This window comes from Furipterus horrens, unplaced genomic scaffold, assembly GCF_987537825.1.
Source record: "Furipterus horrens unplaced genomic scaffold, mFurHor1.1.pri manual_scaffold_11, whole genome shotgun sequence".
In the NCBI taxonomy this organism is placed as follows: domain Eukaryota; kingdom Metazoa; phylum Chordata; class Mammalia; order Chiroptera; family Furipteridae; genus Furipterus; species Furipterus horrens.
In genome coordinates, this window is record NW_028327181.1 from 62,903,612 (window position 1) to 62,924,760 (window position 21,149).

At 35.7% G+C, this 21,149-nt stretch overlaps 3 protein-coding genes across 4 annotated transcripts in view; 1 reads left to right on the top strand and 2 right to left on the bottom strand.

Moving 5' to 3' along the window:
• NF1 (neurofibromin 1) overlaps positions 1-21,149 on the top strand; it is a 211,097-nt gene that overhangs the window by 142,871 nt on the left and 47,077 nt on the right. The gene's annotated exons all lie outside the window — the stretch shown is intronic.
• OMG (oligodendrocyte myelin glycoprotein) lies at positions 606-3,280 on the bottom strand. The gene is made up of 2 exons (XM_090291225.1): positions 3,113-3,280; positions 606-2,304 (listed from the first exon to the last, which is right to left on the bottom strand). The coding sequence occupies exons 1-2, from the start codon at positions 3,113-3,115 to the stop codon at positions 976-978; spliced, it is 1,332 nt and encodes a 443-aa protein (XP_090147351.1). The 5' UTR covers positions 3,116-3,280; the 3' UTR covers positions 606-975.
• Positions 9,886-19,773, bottom strand: EVI2B (ecotropic viral integration site 2B). Its single transcript, XM_090292587.1, has 2 exons — positions 19,676-19,773; positions 9,886-13,083 (listed from the first exon to the last, which is right to left on the bottom strand). The coding sequence occupies exon 2, from the start codon at positions 13,068-13,070 to the stop codon at positions 11,706-11,708; it is 1,365 nt and encodes a 454-aa protein (XP_090148713.1). The 5' UTR covers positions 13,071-13,083; positions 19,676-19,773; the 3' UTR covers positions 9,886-11,705.

Genomic DNA, 21,149 nt, shown 5'->3' on the forward strand with positions numbered 1-21,149 from the left:
TCCCTTCCTCCCTCCCTTAGTACTGTCCATGTTTGTTAGGTCCCCATGATTTTATTCTGAAATTAATCTTCAATTTAGGTAAGTCACATTCTAATTTCTAATGTGCAAAAAATAAATTTTTCTCTCCTGCACATAGAAAACTTTAACTTTGTAAGTATTTATATTTCTATTAATAAACATTTTGTTAAATATGCACTAAAACTGTTTCTTCACACTACTTTAAACCTAAACTTTTTATTGTTTTCAGTACCTTTCTTAAATGCAAAAAACAAAGTCATTAAACTTTCCTCATTAAAATGCAAAGCCTAGAGTCTTCTAGCTTTTTGAAGAGCTTTTGTCCATTATATAATCTGTAAAGTAGCCAAGAGTTCCTCAGAAGCAGGACGTCATTTAGATTTAAAACAGTTATGGCTTGTGTGTAAAATAATGACATGGCATAATCATTCACGGGGTGGCAACCACAGTTTTACTCTAGTGGCACAATCCTTGGATACCTCCAACATTTCATTTACCGTGAAGACTTGACCAAGGTACCTGAGGACACAAATGATCAGGTCATTTTGAGTCTTTCTTAGTAGGTAAGTCAGTATGACTCAAAAGCCAAATGACACAGTTATGAGCATAGACCATTTATTTTGTTCCCAGATGTTTGACAGTGTAAACATACATAAAATACATATTAAAGTTTAGATGCTTTATATCTTGTGCAATAAATTGAAGCCTTAAAAAGAAAACATTTCATTAAAAAAAGAAATTCATTAGTTTTACTTAAGACAGTAAAATAGCAGCAAGTACCAAGACATTGTGCACTTCTTTTATTTAAGACAAATTACTTCATTTACATCAGAATCAGAAAGGTAACACTGGCTTTCTTGAATACTTAAGATAGCTTGAATCACTGGTTAGATAGGGGCATGTGTTCCCAACTATACATCAGGGAGCAGTTCTTTCATTAGTTTCAGAAAATGCAGACCCTCAGTTGGCCAACATGACCACAGCATTGAGCATTAAGAGAAACAGAGCATTTCCTTTCCAAGCACTTGCCACAGAAGGTAAACGAGTCTTTACATTTGTGGTGGTCTCTTCCCTCCGTAAGTTAAGGGTTGTGCTTTGTTGAGGCATCTCAGAGAAATTATTTGGCATGCCACTAGTAATACTTAGGGTCATGGGTGTCGGGGATGACTTTTTTGAGCTAGTGAGGCTTGTGTTTGTAACCATTCCATCTTGGAGCTGAATAGTTAGAGTTGCAGCTGCTGCCTCCTGTGAATCGGTCATTTCTGTGGATGTGTCTTCTGGATAGGGCACAAAAGCCTTGTCAGTGCTAGTAAAGGAGGTGTCTTTGCCTAGAGTGGCGCCAAGTGTTGCTTCCTTTGTTCGATATTGTCTGGGGGTTTTGGTCACTTTGGATTGAGGTGCCGCACTCAGAGAGTGAATGGTGTCCACTGTCTGCGTTGCACTTACAGTGAACAGACTTGAGGTAAATCCAGAAGGTGTGGGGTGTATGTTATGTTCCTTCAAAGATGATATTTGGCTGGAGCAGGGAGTCCCTATGACATGGGCTTTTGTTTGCATTATCCACTTCAATAAGTAAGTAATGTTTTGTTTGTGGTCACATGACCACCTGTTATTGTAAAAGGTTACCTCTTGCAACTGAAAGAGCTGGTCAAAAGCTTGATCTGGAATGAATGTGAATTTATTATTGTGCAGGTAAAGATGTGTGAGGTTTGTCAGGTTTATTAATGTTCCTGGAAGGATTTGTGTCAAGGAATTATTAGACAGGTCCACAATATGTAGTTTGGAGGGCATGTTGGTTGGAACTGTCCAAAGTTTGTTACTACTCAGGTTGAGAACCTCAAGACTTCTTAGTGTATTTTTAATGAGGACAACCTTTTCCAGCATGTTCTTAGAAACATCCAGATATTTAAGGTTCCACTGATAAGCAGTATCAGATTTGTCAAGCAGTTTAATGTTGTTGTTAGCAGCAGACATATTCCAGAGGGACCGAGGTAATTGAGCAGGGAGGCTTTCAAGCCCGTTGTTTGAAATGTCCAAGGTCCTCAGATTAGTGTACTGGGTTAACTGGTTATGCAGATCAGTAAAGTGGTTATAAGACAGGTTTAAATGGATAATATTCTCTTGCAGTCCAGATGGTAAAGTAGTCAAGTTTCTGCCTGAACAGTCCACATGCCTGTGCCTTTCTGTGCATATACATTGGAGAGGGCAAATGCATAAAATACCGGGTGTGAGAAACAGAAGGATGAACAAGCTGGGAGACATTTTCAGTATCTGATATTCCTTCAAAGCCTGGAAACAAACAGATATACCCTTCTTTTAATATGCAAATACAATTAGGCCTCTGCATGGGTCAGTTAGCATTAGGCAAAATTTTCAATAAACCTCGTTGTTGTTGAGTCCTTTTATAATTGTTCCAGTGATTAAACTAACAAAGCTCCCCTTCATTTATAGTCCGAATGCTTAATCCTTCAATTGGGGCTATGTGGTAGGGACTCTCTGCCCCTACACTCTCCTGCGTTTTCTCCCATCTCTTACATAGTCTCTCTTGTTTATCTTCCCAGAGCCTCAATATTAGCAGATGGCATTCTCTGCAAATAAAGAGTTGGAATCTTAAGCTGTTACTGTTGATAATATTCTTTTTACTCAGATGGAGAAAAAATGGCTGTCGTGTCTCTTTTTAAAATCTCTGCAGTAACGTAAGTCAGTGTGTGTAGGATGAGATTTTATTTAGATATTAAAGCAGTACTTTGAAATTCATCTTTGTGATTTTAGGATAAATATATCCTTGCAAAACATTTTAAGGCACTTGCAAAATCCAAATCAACACTGTACCTTCAAACCTCACATTTTATAAAGTGATTTTTCTTCTGCATATTTCAGTGCCGATTCTAAAAGAAAACAATGTGTTTATTTACAAAGTGAATGGATATTGAAGAGAAATTTCTCCACTGACACTGCAGCAAATTTCTGGTGCATGCACTTGCTATTGAAAATATATTCAATCCTAACGTTCTTATTCTTAAAAAAAAAGAGAGAGAGAGAAAGAAAGAAAAAGAATTTCGAGGTCGATCTCTTACTGATTTAAATAACATCTTACCATAGTGTCGTCTTCAGCATCAGCATCTCATTTTCTCCGGGAAACTTAAGCTTAAAGGTCGCCTTGTTCTGGAGAGTAAGAACCGCTTCTGGCTGTGGGCTGTGCTTGCCTGCTCAGCTGCATTGTGTTGCTGTGAGCCGAAGCTCTGCAACCACCTGATCAGTGCCACATCGGAGGACTGCAGAGCTGTCATTGGTGCTGACTCAAATTTATTGCAAGAGGTACACACGCAACAAAATGGACCAAAATATTTTTCTAAATTTATAGGTTTAAGGGTACCTACGTATCTCAGATTTGCTATAGGATGGAATGCCTCACGCACATTAGACCTGGACCTTACTCATTTCTGTGTATTTTTCTGAGCTTAGGTTCCACATTTTAAGATTTGCCTCATGAAGAATTTGTGGGTTTTTTTTTTTAATGCCTCTATTCTTCATCCTTTTTACATGTTGAAAATGAATTTGATCTTCTTCGTGGATAGTTTTCTAAGATATAAACTATTTTGAACTCCTATCTTTTTATGTTCTTTTCTAAAAAAAAATGGTACAGTTATCGTGTCACTTTTTAAAAATAGCATAATACAATCTGTTTGATTTTTATGTACTTCCCCAAATGATGGTTATTATGTATAATCAGCTTTTCAGATTTATCAGTCACTTAAATGTTCATCTTTATGGGGAGTAAGAAGTACTTAAATATGATTATTTTGTCTTTATCTTTCTGATATAAAGGATCATTTGACCCAGGCTACACACAAGCAAAGGTACATTTTTAAATGAGTGTCTTATACTTCTAATTATCAGTTCATGGGGTAAAATAAACATGTTTTATTTTATGATCTTTGGGTTAAGGATTCTTTTTCTTTATGAAACTTTGATGAATATGAGTATTGTTTTCTCCAGAGACATCTTTGATACAGTATGAATGGCAGTCTGTTTGATTTTATGTTTTAAAAACAACAACTTCAATTTCAGGTGTTATCTTCAGACTGTTTTACATGAAAATTATGTGACATAATGTAAAATCAACACTTTGATGATGAGTTTAATATAATGAGACCTGACTTATGATAGCTTCTGCTCCACTCTTTAGTGGACTGATTGTGTAATCTGTTAAAGCATGTCTTAATTTTAAGAACAGTCAGTTTACCTTAGAAAAGAAAGCAAATAAAGTTATGGCATATTCATTACAATTTGTTACCATTTAAAAACCGACAATTATTAACATATTTAAGCAAAATCTTTTTATGCCTAGTTACTAAATCCTTTGTTTTTCTCTAAATTACATTTGTCATTATTATACATTAATTTAAATTTAGTATTAAAATTTGAAGTTTATTTTCTTAGAAAGAAAATTATAATCTAGGAGTCATCTTTTGTATAAAACTAATGTTCCTCATGAAGTATCTATATTTTAAAAGTCCACAGTGTTAGAAATTTATTATTGATTAGGTACTTTATTCCCACTTCACTTTGACTGTTCAGCCTTGGACTCTTAATAAGATTCTTTCTATGGATTTCAGAAACCACTCATCAGTCTTAGGGCTTAAAACTCATGTGTTGAAAATACTCCATTCAGCAATATTATTGTAGAAATAGGGAATGTTTTGACATTTAGATTTCTTCTGTTTCAGCTCTTACATGCTGTTATAGGGTCAATTTACTAAACACTTAAATCTCTCCTTTTAATTTTAGGAAACTTCATGCAAAAGTAGTTATTCAGTTCCACTATACTTAGCAGTACTTTCGTTTGGGAGAAAGAACATGTTATTTCATTAACTAATGGATTCAAATGAATTTGGGTTTGGGTTGTATTGAGATTAGATTCTGCTACATATAATTAAAAAATTAATATATAATATAATTTATATTATATAATCAATAGTAGTGGCGCTGTTTTTCATTTCTAAGTTTCTAAGCCATACCAAATTGCTGCTTCTTATTCAAAGATTATTATAAAATTCTCAAAAAGACAAGAGAGGAACATTTTAATATATTTGAATTGTTACAGACTGTCCTTATCTTACACTTTTAGAAGTTCTCATGAAATAAAATAATAGTATATTACTATTATTACGAAAATAATTTTTATTGGCTTGAGTATTTGTTACAACTTATTTTAGATATTATTCAGGCACATTACATTTTAGATTAGTCTGTTAAGTCAGGAATTACAGCTATTTAGACAACGATTATACACTAGACTAAGTACTAAATTCATTTACATATTCTATTGTGAAACACACTGTCCTCAGATACATTACGCCAACATTGTGAAAGGTATCGCAATTACCTGCCAGGGAACAACTGTCCTGTGTCAGTCACCAATTTGGAACCCCAATCAGTTTATCTTTATTTCTTAAGTTGATAACATTTGTTATGCTTATTTGAGACTAAAAGTATTAAGCATGGAAGAACTGACAAAATAGAAATTATCAGGTCAAAATTCAAGTGGCTCAGTCCCTTCTCCCATCTCTTCACCCCTTTTCTCTCCATGTTGCCAAAATTCAGTTATTTGTTCTCTCGAATGCTCCTCATCTGGATTTATCTGTTAGCTTTCTTGTAAAGGTTTGATTTGTTTCTCTATACCCCATATTTCCTATAAATGGTTCCTAACAGCATTAACATAATTACTTATTTGTATTATCCTAAAATAATTTCAAAATAATCTCAGTATTGCTGCAATTAAATTACTACCAAATAATGTTTAAAATTTCTGTGCAGCTCTATTTCTTCTTAGAATGTGTTTCACCAAGGATGTAGTCACAATTCTGTATTCTAATGCAACATGAAATAATTGTTTTCTCTCTCTATTTTTCAGTTGAGGTATTCACATTTTATATTTTAAGTATATTTTATTGATTATGCTGTTAACAGTTATCACAATTTCCCTCCTTTGCCCCCCTCTGCTCAGTACCCACCTCTTCCCTCTAGTAATCTTCCCCCACCAGCTCATGTCCATGGGCTGTGCATGTAACTTCTTTGGCTTCACTTTTTCCTATGCTATTCTTAACTCTCCCCTGTCTGTTTTGTACCTACCAGTTATGCTTCTCAATCCCTGCACCATTTCCCTCATTCTTCCCATTCCTCCTTCCAGCCGATTACCCTCCATAAGATCTCCATATCTATGGTTCTGTTCTTGTACTAGTTGTTTTCCTTCTTGTTTTTGTTTATTAGATTCAATTGTTGATAGTTGTCAGTTTGTTGTCAGTTAAATGTTCATAGTTTTGATCTTTTTTAACATTTAATATAATAAGGGCTTGGTGATGATGAATTTCTTTAGCTTTACCTTGTCTGGGAAGTACTTCATCTGCCCTTTCATTCTAAATGCTAGCTTTGCTGGATAGAGTAATCTTGGTTGTAGGTCCTTGCTTTTCATCATTTTGAATACTTCTTGCCAATCCCTTCTTGCCTGCAAAGTTTCTTTGAAAAATCAGCTAACAGTCTTATGGGAACTCCTTTGTAGGTAACTCTCTGCTTTTCTTTTGCTGCCTTTAAGATTCTCTCTTTATCTTCAACCTTTAGCATTTTAATTATGATGTGTCTTGGTGTGGTCCTCTTTGGATCCAACTTGTTTGGGACTCTCTGTGCTTCCTGGACTTGTATGTCTATTTCCTTCACCAAATTAGGGAAGTTTTCTTGCATTCTTTTTTCAAATAAGTTTTCAATTTCTTGCTCTTCCTCATCTCCTTCTGGTATCCCTATGATTCAGACGTTGACACTTTTGGAGATGCCCCAGGGTCTTCTTATTCTCTCCTTGTTTTTTCAATTCTTGTTTCTTCATTCTGTTCTGCTTAAATGTTTATTTCTTATGTTCCAAATCATTGATTTGAACCCTGGCTTCCTTCCCTTCACTATTGGTTCCCAGTGGGTTTTTCTTTATTTCACTTAGTGTAGCCTTCATTTCTTCCCTCATGCGTTTGCCATACTCAATGAGCATCCTTATCACCAGTGTTTTGGATTCTTCATTTGTTAAATTTGCTATCTTCATTTTGTTTACTTCTTTTTCTGGGGTTTTGTTCTGTTCTTTCATTTGAGCCATACTTCTTTGTCTCCTCAATTTAGCAGCCTCCCTGTGTTTGCTTCTATGTATCAGGTAGAGCTGCTTTGACTCCCTTAGTGTACCTGTTCAGTTGTATGGGGCAGAGCCTTAGCTATTCTCCAGGGTAGCGCAACCCACTTAACCACTTTGTGGCTCTGTATGTAGGGGAGGGATTGAAGAGGGGACAATGCCACTGCCTGGCTGTTGGAGGCTTGCTCAGCACTCATCCTGTTTCCAGCCACTTCGCCCCCTTACCATATGTGACTGATACCCTCTAGCTATTGCCCTGGTGGTGGTTCCCAGAGTTGCTGGGTTTGTGTACATTCTGGGACTGTGTGGGCCCTTTAAATGGACTCTACTGAGAGAGCAGCAGTTTTTCCACCACCCCAGCCCCCACTGGTCCTTAAAGCCAGAAGTTATGAGGCTTTATTTTCCTGATGCTGGAACCCTTGGCTGCATGGTCTGGCCTGGGGCTGGGATTTCTTGCTCACAAGGTGTCCCTCCCATTTTTTACCCACCAAGTGTGAACGTTGGATCGCCTGTTCCGCTAGCCACCTCCCTCCTTCCACTGCTACACTGCGTCCTCTCTGCCCCAGCTCCTGGCTCTACCCCTCCTATCCACCTGGGTGAATAATACTCCTGTAAATCCTTGGTGGTTGGACTTCCATACAGTTCAATTTTCTGGCAATTCTGGGTATTTCTTTTTGTTTTAAGGTTAGTTGCAATCTTTCTTATGGTTGCACAAGGAGGCAAAGCATGTCAACTTGTGCCTCCATCTTGATGGAAATCCTGGCTCTATATTTTTATATCACCAACTTTACATAAAGTTAGGTTCATTTGTTTTAGTTATCTGTTTTTAGGGATTGCTTAAGTCAAAACTATACAGTAAGGTTTATTCAGAGAAATCCTACTTCTGTATTCCCTTCTCACCCTTCTCTTTCTACTGATGTTGGTGACTATTTTTAGTTGTTTTTTGTCTCTATTTCTTTTTGCAAACATAAAAATATGTATGTATTATATATGCTTATCCCCTTATATAAAGGCTGCTTACTAAATGTACTGTTAGACATCTCATTTTTATTTTTTTTAATAATACGTATGGAAGATCACTCCATATCAGTACATAGGGATCTTTCTCATTCATTTTATGACATATAGGAGTGTCTCTGAGAGTACATAAACCATGGTTTATTCAGCCAGGCCCCTATGATGGATCTGGGTTGTTTCCAGAATTTTGCTATTATAAATAATGCCACTGTGAATTCCCTTGCACCTAAGTTATTTTATTTTTGCCCAGTGAATCTCTGAAAAGATTTCTAGAAGTAGAATTGCTCTCTAAAAGGGTAAATGAGTTTGGGATTTTTCTAGTTATTACCAGATTCCTCTCTATAGATAATTCCATTTTTAGCCCCATTAGCAGTGTGTCATGGTGTCTAGTTCTGTAGAGCCTCACTGTAGACTTTGCTGTGGAACTTTGGATTTATGTCAATAAAGGTAATAGTATGTCAGTGTAATTTTAAATGCATCTCTCATATTATGAGGAAGGTTGTATATCTTTACATATGTCTTTAAGGACTATTTTAAAATTTTTCTTTTGTGTTGTGGGTCTTTGCCACCCACCTCTGTATTTAAGAGGTTTTTTTAATTTCAGAGATAATAGCCTTTTGACTTAAAGTTGTGATTTTTTTCATGTGTGTCATTTGTGTTTTGACTTTATTATGGTCAATTTTTGTATGTTTGTTTTTGCCATTTAGAAGTTTTATATAATTGGATTTTTCTTTTTATTGCTTCCAGATTTTGAGTCTCAGCTAGGAAGGTTTTTCTCACTTCCAAACTAAAAAGGAATTCACTCATATTTTCACCTGTTATATAATTTCATTTTTAATATTTAGTTTTCTGGTCATTTGATATTTATTCCAATGTAGTGTGACATTAGGAAGAGAGAGACATCGATCCATTGCCTCCTGTATGTGCTCCAACCGGGGATCGAACCCGCACCGTTTGGTGTACAGGATGATGCTCCAACCAACTGAGCCACCCATCCAAGGCCAAACTCAGCTTTTAATACCACTTCTAAACGAGTCACTTATTCTCTCTGGGCCTGTTTTCTCAGCAGTTAACAAATAAAAGGGGTTGAACTAGATGGTCATCAGGGTTGTTTCTGAATCTGGTTAATGCTGATCTGGTAGGAGCACCACTGGTATGTGGTATGCAATTCAGCCTGCTTTTAATTATCATGCGCCTTGTCCTTTTGCCGTATTCATGAAATAAACTTTCTCTTCTGGATCCTGGTTTTTTACTTTAATCTTTTCTGTAAGTTTTTCTTTGTTCCCAGATTTTCTTCTTTCCTATATTTTCTTTTATTAGCTTGCATTTTTTTCTGCTGATTAAGCAAGGATTGCCACTGTTTGGCTGCCCAGCTTCCACTGACCTCAGTTGGGAAAAATTACATGTAGTAAATGGGAACTATTCCCCCTCCGGTAGAGAATTAAGGAACAAAATAACAAAAACCAGGGGCTAACCGTAGTCTGTTTTATTGTACAAAGAACAAAAGGAGAAAAGCTGCCTGTAGTATTTGAAGAAATCATCTAAGACTATGAGCAAATCATCAGTTCTTAATTTACTTATGAGACTTGATATTTTCTTATATTTTCCAGTACCCATCCTTCAAGAGGTCAGGAAAGAAGTTGGCAAAAAAGAAGAGCAAAAGTGTAGAAAGAGCCTGTTAGGTAACAATCTTATATGTAAAGTGAGAAAGATAATGATGATTTAAGGCAAGTTTAAGTCTTGACCAAATATAAAAACATGTCTTACTTACAGTAAAAAAAATACTTAAAATTCAAAAGAATAATAGGAAAATCTTAAATTCCTGATTGCTGCTAGGTAAATTACCTTAAAAGTGCAAAGTTTGAAAAGCACATGAAAGAAACATTTTAATGTAGAAGACAGAGAACCGACATAGTATGACAATAACATTTTGCCTATTCATGAAAAATAAGTAGCTCAAGGAAGTGTTTCTGCAGATAAACAGTTTTAACGGTCAGTGAGGGATGGTTTAAAAGACTTAAAGAGAAACTTTGTGTATAAAAATTCAATGTCCGAAAGCCTGCTAGTTTTTATTAAAGATGGAATTTAGTTTTTTTGAACACCATACTACAAATAAATACTATATTTTCTTCAGAAAAGTCCCAGAAACTACGGGAGGTTCCAAGTTTAAGCTGCCAATAAGACCACCGCACTTCATTCTGAATGACTGTTTCCCGCAGGAGTTAGGGCAGGGGTAAGGAGAACAAGTACATGCCTGTGAGGCAAAGGAGCACTTCTGCACATCTCCACAAGTGCAGGCCAATGAGCATTCGACACCGTGACTTTGACAAAGATCGGTGCATCCCTACTCTGATAACTCTGATTTAATCACTTGGCAGGTAATGGATAGAAGATGAAGTTCTAGGCCCTGGTCGGGTTCCTCAGTTGGTTAGGTCATCATCATCATCATCCCCACCCAGTATGTCAAGGTTGCAGGTTCTGTCCTCAGGGCATATACAAGAGGCAGCTAGTGAATGCATGAACAAGTGGAACAACACATCAATGTTTCTCTCTCTCAAATCAGAATTTTTTAAAGTGAAATATTGCATAAGAAAGGTGGCTAAAGAGTATAAATGTATAGTGTTTAAATGTAAAGTATGAGTTTAATGAAAGTTGAGAACCATCTGTATTTCGGGACAATCTGTTTTTTCTTGGAAAAATCATCCAAATTTGAAGTGAAGCCATAGAATTTTTTTTTTTTTAATTTTCCTTTGTAAGATTTCATTTTGTTTGGGTCCTTAAAGTATCTAAAGAGGCTAGTTTCAAAAATTTGGCTCCTCCAATAAGACAGGAAAGTGTCTCCATTATATGGTGCATGCTCATGTTTTTTTCAGAGTAAATGTCTCCAACCCAACCCTGAAGTCTAATATTTTAATATGTTTGCCTTACTTCTTCCAATGAGAGCTAAAAGGAAATTTCTCCATTTACAAACATGCATTTCAATCACTCATCCTTATGAATTTAGGATATTTATTAGAGGTATTAATTTAAAACTTGGAGTTTTGTTTAAAACTTGGAATATGTATTTAATTTTTCATTTCCTCCAACTCAAACTTTGAAATGGAAAAATAAAACTTCATTTATTCAAGGTAACTTGATACACAGCTTTCCATGAAAAAAAAAAATACTGGATGATTCTAAGTATACATAGGTTCTTTCCAAAATGGTTAAGTTATTCACACATGTACGTACCATCCACATATGTAGAATATACTCTACATTAAAGTTTGATGCTATAGCCAGTAAATACATCACTGTTTTATATGTGTGTGTGTGTGTGTGTGTGTGTGTGTATTTAAATAAGTTTAACCTATGCACACAGGCTTTGAGCAGATTTCAGGTAGCTCCTAAATAAAAATCAAAATTGGCTACCAGTTGCCATTTAATATATTTCATCGCATGAAGAAAAACAAGAGCTAGCCCTTTGAAAAGGGTTGAAAATCAGCTAAAAAGCAAGCTGTAATATTTATAACAATTCTTCAGGTGGGGGTGGCAGGGATTCATTGAGATCTTGATCGGCATTAGAAAGAATAGAGAACTCCTGACATTGGATCTCATTGTTGGAATCTTCCAGGGTTTTCATAAAATCTCCTGGTGGCAGGGTCAAGTTAAATGAGTCAGGGGGAGGTGGAAATGACTGTTTGAACTCAGAATTGTGATCTTCACAAACTTGATTCAGACAGCCCAGAGATGGGGGGAGACTGGTGGCATCATTTGGAAGAGGAGATAGAGTTGTCATTGTGGGTTTGTCAGGTTGGTTACTCTCCTGTACTTCCAAATCAAGAAGTTGAGGAGGTGGTGGAGGCAGATCTGCATCATCTGAAGAAGAAATAGCAGTGCCAACTGTTGATCCCCCGGCACTGTCCTCTGATGTACCATTTACTTGATCTTTTATTTCCTCTGTTTTGGGGTTGTTGGAATCGTCAATGTGTTCGCTTGATTCAAACAACTTAATTTCTAAGTCATCTGCTAAAAGTGTGCTTTTGCTTGGCTTCCAGGCCATAAGTGAAATAATTGATGTACGTTTTGTGGATACTTCATTTTCTCTGATGTTATCCAGACATATATCAGGACTTTCACCATCAGCGAATGGAGACCTACCTGCCCAATTTTGATCACTTAAAACTGGTTTCCTCAAGCATTTGCATAGTAAAATTGTGATTATAGCTACCAACATAAAAGTCAGAATTACACCAACTACTATGGCAGCTATATAACTATGATCGGTTTTATGCTGGATTTGATTGTCATTGGTATTTTCTGTGATGAATCCTGGTGTTACAATCCTAGGTGTACTTTTGACGGTTGATGTTGGTTTTATGGATAGTTTTTGAATAGTTGGTGGGACTGGTTTTCTAGAAGAGGTGTGGACAGATGGTGGTTGTTGAGTGGAGGTATAGACAGATGGTTGCAGTTGTCTGGTAGAAGTATGGGCAGATGTTGGTACTTGTCTTCCAAGGGTGAACACAGGTCGTGCTGTTGGTTGGGAGGACGCATTGACCATTGATGTTGGTTGTCTGGTGGTATTATAGGCAAGTGGTTGTCCAGCAGAAGTTTGTGCTGCTGGTTTTCCGGAAGAGGCAACTGCTGTTGGTGGTTCAGCAGAAACTTTGGCAGTCGGTATTGGTTGCCCAGAAGAAATGTTGAGTTGTGTTGGTTGACCCAAAGGATTCCCTGTTGTGGTTTGAAAATTAGCCGAGACGTATGGCATTGATAAGCTAAGTAAAGTAGACTGTGGTTGCTTCTCTGTTGTAATTGCTTTTATCTCTGAGAAAAAGGTATTGTTCAGGTGTCCACAAAACAAAATTAAGATGAAGTATTTGGGATCCATTTCAGAGTGTTTCCTTGTTACCATTGGTTTTATAAAGAAAAGAAAGAAAGACAATTAGGTCTCATTGGTGTCTGGAATAAAGTAGATAGGTACCAGATAAGCATTTATTATTCCTAATTTAGATTTAATACACTAAAAGCTCATGTAAATGACTCATATATACTCTAACTTATCAGACAACATTTAGACCTTATAGACAATGCTTTCTCTTAATTCAGAAGATCTGTACTTGGGGGCCCTGCTGCCCCTCCAGCTTTATTACATTACTGTTCTTCATTTCACAGTCATAGTTCTCAAATACATAGGCTCTGTATAATGGTTTTGTGTACTCTCTACTTTTTCTCTCGTTAGGACTTGAAGTATATTGATTCTGCTGCCTTGAAGGACGCTAGAAACCATCTATTATTTTATCCAAAGATCTCTTCTTTCTCTCTCTCTTTCCCTCCCTCTATTGACCTTACTTGAAACTACTTACTGACTATTCCTTTACTACTTACTACGCAAAGAGCTCTTTGTAATAGTTTTCCTTTTGTGTTAATCTCACTAGCTCTTGTTTTTCTCTTACCTACTAAATATTGGTGCGTGATGTTCAGTCCTCATCTACTTTTCTTTGATCCTAAATCTGTAAGATTTCAGTTCTCACCTTTATGACAAAGCTCCCAAACCTATACATCCAACCCAAATCTCCTTAATTCTAGTTCCATTTATATGACTTCTTGGTGGACATTTCTATGTTTACATCCCATGATCAGAGAATTCAGTATTTAAAACAATTCAGCTGTGGCTGGTGTGGCTCAGTTGGTTGGAGCCTCATCCATAAATTAAAAGGCCGTGGGTTTGATTCCCAGTCAGGGCACATGCCTAGGTTGCAGGTTTGGTCCCCAGTTGGGGCACGTATGAAATGCAGCTGACTGCTGTTTCTCTCTCACATTGCTGTTTCTCTTCCTTTCTCTCCCTCCCTTCCGCTCTCTCTAAAATCAATAAGCATGTCCTCAGATAAGGATTAAAAACAAAACAAAACAAAAACCAATTCATCTTTGTCTCAAAACTGACTCCTCTCCCAACTTCTCTCTTTTTAATAGTACTACCTGTGTACATTTCTTACGCATAAAGTCTATTGTGTGAGTAATCCTTGCAATATCATCATCGTTTAGCACTATACCTTTATGTTAGGACCTCATATTTTTAACAGATTCAATTTAACTCATAGTCTGCAACTCAAAATGCTAAAGTGAGCTTTGAATCTGGATGGATCAGTCTTACCCAGATGGTCAAGTAACCCTACTACTGCTTTCATTCATTTATTGACAAAGGTCATCTTGTGTCAGGCCCTGTTCAAGGTTTAGAAGATACCAAAAAAAAAAAAAATTTCTAGTTGTAGAAACAATGTAAAAAAAAAAAGAATAATTTGATGAGTTTGCTCATAAAGGTATGCAGGAGCTACACAGAGGAACTAATCTAGCCTGGGAGGGCTTTAGGGAAGGTTTCTCAGAGAAGTAAAACTTGAATTGAATCTCGAAAGGTCTGTAATTAAGCAAATAAAATATTCGAGCAAGGGGGATAACAGATAGGCATGGGAAGAGAAGCCTTGCGTATGTGTAAGTCAGGCAGCCTGGGCTTTTAGTAGGATACGGTAGATGTTCAAACATGAAGAGTTGAGTTCCATTCTACTTCCTATCTCACCGTGACACTAGTCACTTAATCTCTCTGTTCTCGGTTGCCTTACCTCTAAAGTGAGGAGTCACACTAATAGTTTTCAGCTCTGCAGTTACACAGTGGTAACTACTCCGTTATTTTTTAACCTTAGGGAAAGGAAAATCTCAGTGTGTTAGAAACTAGTGTATATACTTAAGAAACTATAGTTTTTCTGATTCGTAGGCCAGTCTGAGAGATTTGCTGTTCTGTGCAAGGTACAATAAAAGGAGAAGAGGGGCTCCCTCAACTTTTACAAATACACTTTGTGTATGAGTAGTTTTCATTGCTTACTCCTCTACTACTTGGTGCACAATAATGACAAATTACCCTATTTTCGTAGGGAAAAAAGTGTGGTTTTTTTCCCTGTACAGTCTCTTTATTTTCTGTCTAATACTTCAAGCCTAAATTTAAAAATATTTCTGCTTTAAACTCCTGCACACCACTGATGAGTTAAACTTTTTAAAAGCACCTGTGATCTGGTTACTTCTCCCTTGCTTGAGAGTTCCTCATTGCTCTGAACAATTCTGAACTGAATTTTCTTCCTTCTAGCTTGAGTTTACCAATATCAACTCATATCTCTTAACTGAAACTTCTCACTCAGCCAAATGCTCCTCTTACATACTTTCTAAACACACACTTTGTTTCCTAATTAAACACTTCTAATTGTGCTGTTTTTCAGCTGCTTAGAGTGTGTTCTTTTTTTTTTTTCAGACCCAGCCTTTTCCTCCTTCTCTGCCTATATAAACCTGTCCTTATCTTTCAGACCTCAGCTTACAGTCCCCTTCCGACCACAGCCCAGAGAAATTAGCCATTCCCTGAATTCCCCTGGTGGGTTGTTGTCTTTACGATTCCTTAGATAATTCTTCATGCAGTATATACTTCACTTATATTTCTAATTTCTTAAATAATTATATTTATTTTTCATTACTTTTCACATTTCCTTTTTATTATCCTCACTCCCTCAAACAAGATTATAAAGAACATTGAAGAAGGCAGAAAGAAAAATACTTACCTACAACATACTATGTGCTGTACTGTCCCAGGTGTTTTACATGCTTTTATTTCATTTAACCTGTAAATAACTATGTGGAAAATGGAAGAATTCTGAATTTACAGATAAAGAGGCAAATTCAAATGGGTTAAGTAATTTGCCCAATGTTATATTACTATTAATGACAGACTGGCAAATTGTATCCAAGATCATCTGATTTCAAAGCATATGCTCTTTCTGCTAGTCTAAACTTCATTATGTTATTATATTTTTATTCTTTTACAACAAGGTGCCCAGTAATGTGGGTTCCATTCCATTTCACTTTTTCACCATTTATTAATACTTCTATCAGAATGTAAACAGAGAAAGTGATATCCAAGTTATTAAATTATGCATTTCATTTATTTTACAAAAGATTGAACAGTGAAAAAGTAGAAACTTTTGGCATAAATATGGGGATTTGAAACACCTCTAGATGGTTGTCATTTATGCATCCTACCTGCTATTCCTACAGATTCCCATCCCACCTGCCAAGAAAAGGCCTCATCAACAAGTGTCCTTCTTCAAAGTTGGCCATGAATTGTCTACAGCTGAAAATGTTCTTTTTTGTGACTTTGCTTAAATTTAAAAAAACAAAAACCTAAAAACCACATGGTTCCTCTTTTCAATTAGCTAAAAAAAAAAAGCTGTGGGGGCTGGTCATTAGGGAAGGAAAGAGCCCAAACAGGAACATGATTATAAATCCAATTTAGTTTGTAAGATCAATTTTGGTAGGTTCATGTCAGTATATGGTATTTTTCACTTACCACTCAAGCTTTACAACAATATTAAAACTAACTTCTGTTTTTTACCTTTCCTACCCCTTTTCCCATGCTTCAGTTAGTTGTCTCCCTTCCTAGGGGCTGATACATCAGAAGGCTTGAATCTGTCATAGAATTCTACAGCAATTCAGAAAAGAGGAAGCTGGAGTTTTAAAAAGAATAAATAGGGAGTATAATAGTGAAGAAACTGACTTTCTAGCTCAGAGACAGTGAGGTCAATGTTATTACCAGTGTAGAAAGCTATTAAATGTGTGTATTTTAAATATAAATAAACCATGTGTACCTAAAGTACCTACATTGTTTCTGAAGAGATAGAAGGTAGAAAGAACCATATGGGGCCTGGGAATAAAGAGAAGATGAAGGGGAAAGAAAGTGCAAAGAAATACAAACTAACACAAAAGAGGAAAATAAGGCAAAAAGTTTATAGTAGCTGAAAATATATAGAAAAAGGAAAGGTCAATTGAATAAAGAAGGTATTGGAAAGAACAAAAGTTAATAGGTAGCTGGAGAAAAAGTGGTGGTTATATAATTAGCAAGAAGTTAGGATAGAATATTAAAACGGGCAAAATTAGAAGTTGGAAGAAGAGATTGTAGATGAAAGAAACAACCACAAAATGCTGCTCTCTGTCACTGGCCTGTATTTGTGGTGCAGGGAGCCAGCAGCGGAGCTGTCTTCCCAGGATGGAAGACTTGAATAAACTCAGTCCTCTTGTTTCAGGCTCTCTCTGTCTGCTCTAAATATCCTTAAGATTCTCCCCACCCCTACCCTACATTACCCAGAATCATACCTAATTACGCTAGAGAATCTATGCTTATTCTGTATAGCATTCTTCTAGGGTGTTGCTCAGGCAAATCCCAAATTTGTCTATTTCCATATGGCAATAATGTGCTCATTATTTTAGGTTGGCATTTTGAGGTTTAAATCTATGATTTTGGTCCTTTGCTTGTCCTGAAAGTTTAAAGATTGTTTAAAAGAATAGGAAAAATATAAGCTGTTTTAAGTCAGCATATTCAAGTACAGTTACAGTAAAGCAGGAGTCCCAGATATTAGACATATACTCATAAATATAATGTATATGTACATAAAGGGTCTAGCATTTAAAATTAATGCTCTTAAGTGGGACAGGTTCAGAAATATGTTGTTGTCTTTTCCAGGGAATCAGGGAGATTCTGAGAGCATACCCTAGACAAGGGGCAAGAGTGGGTAGCAGTATCAAAAATAGTATCTGAGTTTTAATTACTTTGATACAAGTTACAATGCAGATATAATAGATTAAAAATTAGTAATAGTGTATCTCTGACTAGTGGTGTTAAACCATAAAAGGAATAAAACAGCAATTCTGTATCTTGAGGAAGAGCAGAAAGGAAAATTAACCTTCAACCATGATAGGAAGTATTTGAGAACCATCTTTTATCTAATAATATCCACCATTTACTGAGTACTGTACTGTTTTACTGAGCAAGGTTGTGTTACCTTCATCTTGCAGACAAAGATACTGAGACAACAGAGAAGTTGGGTAATTTGCCCAAGTGTCACAGCTCTAAGTAGTGGCGCTAAAACAGAAACCATATCCATCTTGTAGCAAAGCCCTTCCCTTCTGTGGTATGTAACTACACAGTTACACTGTGCACTGGCTTTCATTGTAAAATTATGAAATAGAAATGCTTGGTAAATAAAGGAGATATGAACTCTCTGGGAACAGATACGTATGTAGCTTTTGGAGGTAGCCTTTTGAAAAGGGTAGGAAAAGAACTGCTAGAAAACCATTTTAGCCCTCTGATTCCATAAAAATAGTTACGGGAGTTTTGAATGATTAGCCTATAAGCTGCCATATTTGATGTGATTTTAAAAACTTGGACATTAAAAAAGGATTAAGCTTGTATGTACGACCCATGGGCATGGACTTGGAGGGGGGGTTGTTGGGGGAGGGGGTGCTGGGTGGAGGGGAGCAAAGGGGAAAAAATTGGAACTATTGAAAAAGAAGGAAAAAAAAGGATTAGATTTATATTTAACAAATTCAAACTTATTCAGAATTTATAATTTCCTTCTAAGTAGGTCTGTATTGGAATTAGTTGAAAAAGACAAGTACTATTAAGTTGTAAATTTAGGACTGACACTTCAAAAATATATAGAGAAGCCTTGTCCTATATTTTCTAACTTCTATAATAGTTACATAGAAGAAATCCAACGTGGACTTCTACAAGGGAAAGTTATAATTATTTATGAAATGTTGATATAGGATATCATCCACTATGAATTTATTATTTCATGATATTATAAGTCTGTGTAATCTCCTTACAGTTTTTATTTTGGAGGATATTTACTGTGTGATTTCCCAATTTATTCATAGAGTAGGTACCCTTTATGCCTACTAGCAATTTTCTATTATTTTCTCTGTGGGTGTTTTTTTCTGTATCTATTTTATACTGTTTACCAAAGCCTCAGATAATATGACATAAATATGTCGATTATATGAATATATACATACATTTTATTGTAACAGTTTTGTCTTAGTGAACTTTAAAATGAGTGATATTTTCGTGTCATTATTATTTAAATGTAAAATTCTATTTGCATAAAAAAATAAAGCATATATAATAATGGTAATCTAGGACCTCACCTAATCTCTATTGGCGTCTTTTTAAATTAGGTGAACGTGACCATTCTTTCTATGGAAACTAAAGGGGATTTAAAAATAGAAAGAATTTATATCTATAGGTTATGTTATATACAGGAAAATTTTATAGAAAGCAAATCAGAATTTTTAACACTGGTATTTTGGGGTTGTAAATTCATATTCCATGGATTCTAGCCCTTAGCTTTATCTGCCATGGCTATAGTTTATTTCTTTTAATTATGGAACTAAGGGTAGCAAACCCAGGTGAAATTTTATATTATACAAACTTAGGTGAAATTTTTTCTCCAAGGCAAGCTCAACACTGAATATTTTTTAATTTCATGCAACAAAAATCACAAAATCCGTTATAGACATCTTTAACTACCAGAGTTTAAGTTTAAAACACTAATGCCATTTTAGTTTTTAAAATATTTAAAAAATAAAGATCAAACCAGATTGCCTGTGTGAAATTTTTCTTACCTCAGCTGTTAACTTCTTTTTCAGGATGCTAAATTCTTGTTCTATCTGGACATTTTGGTGATTTGGCTAAGAAAGCAAAAGGGGTGGTTCAATTTAGATTTAAAATGGTCCTCTAGCAAACTGAAATGGTTTCTGTAGAAAAAGAGGAAGTTTATCAATAGTTGGTTCCGGAAGTGCAATAAACCACAGAATGACTAAGATATGTACTGCTTTAACAGAACTTATTTTGAAACACAATTTGGAACTATATGATTTGAGTGCTTTTAATAAATGTTTGTGAGTAAACACATGAGGCTCTCTAGTAATATGATTACAGTATATAATTTAAGTATTTGAGTAGAGCCTTGGACAGCAAATTGTATGTTCTAAGAATATACTGTCAGTTGGATTATCACTCACAGTGAGATTTCATTCGGAAGAAGTGAATGATGTGTTCTGTTTACGTATGACCTGAGGCAAGTTGCTGCATTTCTAAATCACCATTTCCTCTTCCGGAGGCATATTTTTCTTATTGAAATGTTGTGAGGATTAAAAAAGATAAATAACGAGTACAAATGTCTCACGCACAGTAGAGAACAGTAAGTGTTAATGTTATTTCCTCCAATGTAAGTTAGGCAAAGCCCAGGTAGAAGCATAATTATTATTCTTTTTTCCGAATACTTTGCTAAATGATTTTTTAGTTCAAGTCCACAGCTCCTTGATTATCCACAAAGTAGGTGCTTGTAAATGGAAAAATAAATTTTGGAATTATTTTTTAAATAAGTTAACTGAGCAAAGTATATTGAAAAGAGCATGAATCATTCTGAATAAAAATGTCTTTGGCCAAGTCACCTTCTAGCCTCTTCCCTCATCTGGAAAGTGGAGATCATAATTTCTAGTTTATATATTTATTATGGGTTTAAATAAATGCAAAGTGCTTAGCATAGCACATGTTATAGTAGAAGCAAACAGTATTAAACCATGCTTTGCTTTCCCCCGTTCACTGCACAGAACACAGATTCTTAAGATCCAGTTCTTAACTGCAAGGGACTCATAACTTGGTACCAAAAAAAGTTGTTTTTTTAGAGGGGTTCTACTATAAAGCATAATATAGTCAAAATACTATAAATGTTTGATTTACTATTTTAAAATCCAAAATTAAGTGTGTGGCTCATAATACCCAGGGCTAGAAAACAAAAGTGTTTTTGCTCAAAAATAACTCCTAAAATTTGAACTCAAAACATATCTTAACCAGTCACTTTTAAACATTGTCAAGTTTGGAAAGGAACTACTTCTGTTCGTTCACGAGCTTTCATTGGATGGCATCGTTCTGAGGGGTGCAAGTTTAATAGCCACGGTAGTGAGTGACGAATTTTAAGTAATCCTGCAGTAGAAGCTTTCTTGTGTTGTGAGAAAATATTTGACCTGTATGTTGAATATGAAAGTAGTAGTTGCCTAGTTAATTTCTTATTTTTAAAAAAGATACTATATTATT

What these genes read in the sequence shown, in the direction of transcription:
- EVI2B (XM_090292587.1), bottom strand. Translation starts at nt 13,070, where the DNA reads ATGGATCCCAAATACTTCATCTTAATTTTGTTTTGTGGACACCTGAAC.